Source organism: Mus pahari, chromosome 3, assembly GCF_900095145.1.
Source record: "Mus pahari chromosome 3, PAHARI_EIJ_v1.1, whole genome shotgun sequence".
Classification (NCBI taxonomy): domain Eukaryota; kingdom Metazoa; phylum Chordata; class Mammalia; order Rodentia; family Muridae; genus Mus; species Mus pahari.
In genome coordinates, this window is record NC_034592.1 from 65,334,342 (window position 1) to 65,340,098 (window position 5,757).

Here is a 5,757-nt window from a genome sequence, read left to right on the forward strand (position 1 = left end):
TAACAATCACTTCAACAAACAGAACAAACATACAAACAAACAAAAAGAGTAAAGGTGAAGAAGTTTCACCTTTAGAAAACCAGAGTTATTTGTGCAGCTTACTCTGTGCCCAATACTCCAAGTAATAAAAGAGAGGTGAGGTCTGTTTGTTATCTATGAAGCTACTGATCCCTAAGCAAGATAACAGCCTAAGCATGGGACAAGCTCAACTCTACATTTTATTCCTAATGTTTAACTTTAACTCAGCAAATATAGAAGTTAATACTCCTCGCTACAATTTTACTCTTTAAAAAACACTTTTGGAAAAAATGAAACAATTGTTTTGATTTTTTCAATACTATTTTTATTGCAACTGCATGGGAGTTTTCTAAATTGTGCATTACACCATAATACACAGGATTACAAACAAGATTACAGTACATGTCAATTCCAGTAGTACCAGTATCACATCTCAAACAGCACTTATTCTGGACTGCATTTTACATGCAACAGCTATTGTTCTAATTATGAATTTGATGGTTTGAATTTTATTTAAACTACTATACTAACTGACTACACAGGTATAAAAACCCAACATTAACAACCTGAATAAATTTAGGCTCAGATTTATTACATGAATAGATGACAAACCACCATTTGTTTGACTATGTATAAAATCATGCATTTATATTTTCTGGAAACATCAATATCTTCAAACACTCCGTAAAATCATGGAATTCAAAGAAGTAAAAGACTAAAAAGAAAGAGTGCAAATTGTATGTGATAGTCGAGCAGCTTTTGATTTAAAGGAGTGTGTGTTGGCATTTATTTATAATATGTATTTACAAGCTTGTGCAAGTAATGAATTGATGTGTTTTGATAAGGAATGCATTTCTGTTCTCATCCTCTTGAGTCTTATGGGTCTAGTTTCTATTTTAGGGAGCGAGCAGGAAAGACTTTAAAGTGAGATGAATTGCTCAAATTGTGCAATTTGTTGTTTTTTCTTTTCTTTTCTTTTCTTTTTACAATTAGAGAAGAAAGAAGTGCTAAGGCAACGCAATAACTTTCTAAGCACTTTTCTGCTGGTTTAAATTAGTTAAATTATTTTGTATAAATTAGATATAATTCTACTTTTCTGATATGTATAAAAATTGATGAAGCTGCATGGTTTTAAAATAGGAAATCCACGTTATAAAAAGTCATTAAAAATTCTGTACAAAATCACAACAAAATAATTCAGCATGGGAAAGGTCACAGGTAGTAAAATGCTGGTTGAAAAATATATATTTATATATATTTTAATTGGCCCATTACTAGTTTAAAAATTGCATAGATCCTAATTATTGCTTGTGATTTTTTTTATCCCGATCAGATAATTAATACGATCTGAATACAGCTACACGAAATTCGTGGTACACATTTTCTTTTTTACTTTACTGTATTATTATTTTTAAAATAGAAGAGCTATAGAAAACAATACATAAGGTGAACAGGAACTTTGATCCCCTGTTTCTTCCAAAGGCAGTAACGACAATAAATACATATATCACTTGAAGCTTTGAGTATTTGCACTTTGCAGCAATCTTAGCAAAAGGGCTGCCTTCTGTAAACAGGACAGTCACTGTAAGCACAGTAGATTCGTTTCCCGGGAATGGTGAAACTGATGTGCCTCTAATCGTGAAAGATGGCATTAAGCTGGGCACTCATGACTCGCTCATGATGCGAATGGCTATCGAAAGACATAATGTTGTCTATGGGGATCTCGCAGCGAGGGGCAGCGGCACCCGAAGAGAAGATTGATCCGTGGCTTTGGGGCCCTGCCAGGGTCGCTGCAGGGTAGTGCATGGTAAAGGCATAATTTTTTTCAAACTCGGCGGATGGTTCGTGTTTGAAAGAGAAGTTGCCATTGATGCTGAGCGGCGGGCTGAGAGGTCCGTCAAAGGAAGGGCTGGTGCAGTCAGTTAGGGGGCTTTCAAAGAAGGGCTCCAGGGCTGCGCTGTAAGCGTGTGGCGGCGGCTTGACGTGGAAGACGTGGGAGCTGTCCATGGTGCCATAGGGCGGGCTGGGCAGTCCAGGGGACTGGTAGGAGTAGGGATGCACCGGGAAGGAAGCGCTGGCGGTTGGCAGGTGCGGGGGCATGTCCGGGTTCTGCTCAGGCAAGAAAGTCCGGGGGTTGAGCTGCAGGCAGCCGGCAACCAAATTGGTAGTGGGCTGGGACAAACCTTTGCAGAGCGTCTGTACGAAGGAGACCAGGTCAGGGCTTTTGCCTGAGCGCAGGATCTCTGACAGAGCCCAGATGTAGTTCTTGGCCAAGCGCAGTGTCTCTATTTTAGACAGTTTCTGGGTCTTGGAATAGCAGGGTACCACCTTGCGCAGGTTATCCAGCGCCGCGTTCAGCCCGTGCATGCGGTTCCGCTCTCGGGCGTTGGCCTTCATGCGCCTTAATTTAAAACGCTCTAGGCGCGCCTTGGTCATCTTTTTCTTTTTGGGACCCCGTCTCTTGGGCTTTTGATCATCTTCTTCTTCTTCCTCCTCCTCCTCCTCCTCTAGATCCTCATCTTCCTCCTCCTCCTCTCCCCCGTTTCTCAGAGAGTCCTCCTCTGCATTCATGGCTTCAAGCTCGTCCTCCTTCTTGTCTGCCTCGTGTTCCTCGTCCTGAGAACTGAGACACTCATCTGTCCAGCTTGGGGGACCTTGGGGCTGAGGCTCGCCCATCAGCCCGCTCTCGGTGTATGATTTGGTCATGTTTCCACTTCCTGTGTTCAACAGGGAGAGAGGCAAGCAGAAAGAAGAAAGGGGGGAAATCCACCTGATATATCTAAAAGCTGGATAAGCCTTCAGCTCCCTCTCCCTAATCCTACAGAAATGCACACAAATAGAAATACACAGGAGTCCACTGCAAAATGGATGCCTCCAGGAAAAGTTAAAAGCAGCACTTCATGCTGGCGTGCCTGTGCCTCGGTGCTGCGTAGTAGGTACCACGGGGTCTGTCATGAGTGGCTACGGGTGCCTTTCCTAGTGATCAGCTTAACTGTGTGCAGGGCAATTGATTGTCTGGCCAGGAGCCCTGTATGGAAATAAGTACAGAGTGCATGTTTTTCTGAATGTGTCCCAAGTCACTCCCAACTCACAAAAATGATGAGTTTGGAAATGGAACATTCTGAACTCATCTCTGTTCTAGCTTCCCACTACTTAGAGGTTTAAATAAATTGAAAAGCCATTACGTAATTTACTAACACTGACCCCGATTTTTAAAGAAGATTATATGGAAGGGAGAGCCAATGAACAGAGGAGGAAAGGTAGTTTCCATCAAATTATTTTCCTATCACCGACACATTTGGCCACAGAAGTGGGCACAAGTCTTCCATTCCTCTCTTGCCTTTCTTGCTTTGCCTCACCACCACCCCCACGCCCCGCTAAATTCCCACCTTGTACAAAAGCTCTGGCTCCCAGGCGAGGCTCTCCCACGCGCTGGGGATCAGGTGCAAAAGGCTCCTCTCTAATAAACAGCCCATTGAAAGGGCCGCCCGCTCTTTATTGGGGCTTTTCAAAGTTCGCCTCAAACCTCCCTTTAAAAGATGGAGTAATTACAATGGTCAGCGACTGGCAATGGTGAAGGTGCCGCTTCTAATAAGGACTGTAAAAAACCTTTAGTAAAACAACTGGCTGTCTGGCCCCAGCATGGGGACTTGGCCGTCTCTGGGACAGTAACAGGTAGCAGGAAAATCTTCCTTTTCTCCCCCTCTCCCTACATTTCAGCTAAGCTATCTCAAAGTCCAATCAGCTTTCCAGTACTACATCCTCCTGAAATAGATAGTTTCATATGCCCGATGAGCCTAAATATCTGTACACCAAATAAAACTATGGGCAGCAGGTGTTTTTGTTTGTTTGTTTGTTTTGTTTTGTTTTGTTTTTCTCTTTCTCTCCTTTTCTCCCTGGGATAAGTGAGAACTTGAAGTGGTTGTTTGCTTTGGGGACTTTCAAATAACCGCTTACAAATAATTACAGTTACTCCCCTCCCCAAACATTCTAAAAGCTTCTATACTATTAAAAATTAAATGTAATTAGAAAGCCTGCAGGGGGTACTTGAGTGCTGGGACTCATTACGTGCGAGTACTTGTGGGCAATTAATGAGGAGGGACACTGATCTCAAATATAGGGACAACCGACTCCACGAATGTGCGCATGCAAAGTACCAAGGTACAGCTCTTCAATTATTGCTTTTATGCTCTGGAGAGTAAAAAAATAGGAATCATAATTACCTGTTGTTAAAAGGTTCTGAATAGTGACGATCTCATAACCCTGGAGCCTCGGGACACCTTGCCTTCTGCGTGGGCGAATTCCTCGTGTCCCGGTGGCGCGGGCGCTAGGGTTATATAGCCGAGTTGCTGATGCTGAGCGCGGGCGGGGCCGTGAGCTGAGCAACGAGCAGGTCCCTGAGCCCCGCAATCGCGCACGCGTCCAGACTGAGCGACTCCCGCCCCCATTCACCCCTCCCCAGAACTCCCCTCCCGCCCCCTTCCACCACCACTCCCCTCACCCCCACAGTACCTCCGCCCCTGCTCCTTCCTCCCCGGCATGCGCCATATGGTCTTCCCGGTCCAGCCAAGAGCCGGGAACCACGTGACCTGCCTATTTGTATGCCGCGGAGCGCTCCATTCCGGCCCCTTTGTGGCCAGAAGAAAGTGGCCCATCTGTCGCCAGTTAGAGACTCCGCGGACCTGTTTTTACCCGCAGGAGAGATTAACCCTTTGTGGCAGCAGAAGACAGAGGACATGGGGGGGGGGTTGGTTTGTGGGAGGCGAGTGGGAAAGGTAAAGAAAGATCACTGAGTCTATGTTCTAGCCTGAAGACTGCTTTAGTGCAGGAAGGGAGACAGAGGCGAGCCATTCACAATCCCAGATACAGAGGTGCACTGAAGGGTCCTTCCCTTGACAATGGTCTCCGGTGCAGTTTGACTCTGTCTTCTTGGAGAGGCCCATCTTTTAGCTTCTAACCCTTAGCAGAGGCTTTGCTTATTGCCACCGAAGGGTGGCTGGCTTCGAATCTCCATGTCTCTAGGCAATCATATATTTCATATAAAAACGACCTCATCTGGAAACACAAACACAGCCTTGACTCAACCTTCCTGACTAGAGCATCTTCTCCCATCCTTTGCAAGTCAGATTTCATACCCTACACTTGCACACTCCAAATGTAAACCTAACCTTCACCTGCTCCTACCCCCGAGACTTCACTAAAAGTCTTCAACTCTAACCCCTAGAATTTTGTGTCTGAAGCTAGTTTTTGCCAGCAGACCTTGGCTCCATTGGTCTTCAGATGCTCCTGGAGTAATGAATGACCTCACCTAGCTCATCTAGGGAATGCTAAGATTAAACATCCTGGCGCCAGAGGTCGGAATTTCATCTCTGACACAGACCTTAATCTCAATCACAGCCTTCCTTGAGCCCCTGGTGCTCAATCTATGGCGTTGGAATCCTGGGTCAGAGGAAGCTCAAAGAGAAGCTGCAATAGGACTCCATTCAACTTGTCATTTCCCTTTCTGGGGACTCTGCGTTTTGAGTCAAGCAAAGACTATTGTGGAATAGCCTTATCTATTCTTAAATAAGGAGTCGTTATTTTCTCCATCTGAACAAGGAATCTTTCAGAAGGATGATCCTCCATCCCTCTAGCCCAAGAAAAGTGCTGGTGGAGCAATGGTTGACCTCCTTTCTTTTTCCAGTTCCTCTTCCAAACTCTTCACTAAGTTCTTACCCTCTTCAACCCCTTTGCAATGAA

The 5,757-nt window shown here is 44.8% G+C and overlaps 1 protein-coding gene across 1 annotated transcript; it reads right to left on the reverse strand.

Moving 5' to 3' along the window:
* Window positions 1–328: 328 nt before the first annotated feature.
* Neurod1 (neuronal differentiation 1) lies at window positions 329–4,558 on the reverse strand. The gene is made up of 3 exons (XM_021193023.2): window positions 4,531–4,558; window positions 4,242–4,345; window positions 329–2,735 (listed from the first exon to the last, which is right to left on the reverse strand). Exon 3 carries the CDS (start codon window positions 2,722–2,724, stop codon window positions 1,651–1,653), a length of 1,074 nt encoding a protein of 357 aa, XP_021048682.1. The 5' UTR covers window positions 2,725–2,735; window positions 4,242–4,345; window positions 4,531–4,558; the 3' UTR covers window positions 329–1,650.
* Between the last annotated feature and the right edge of the window lie 1,199 nt (window positions 4,559–5,757).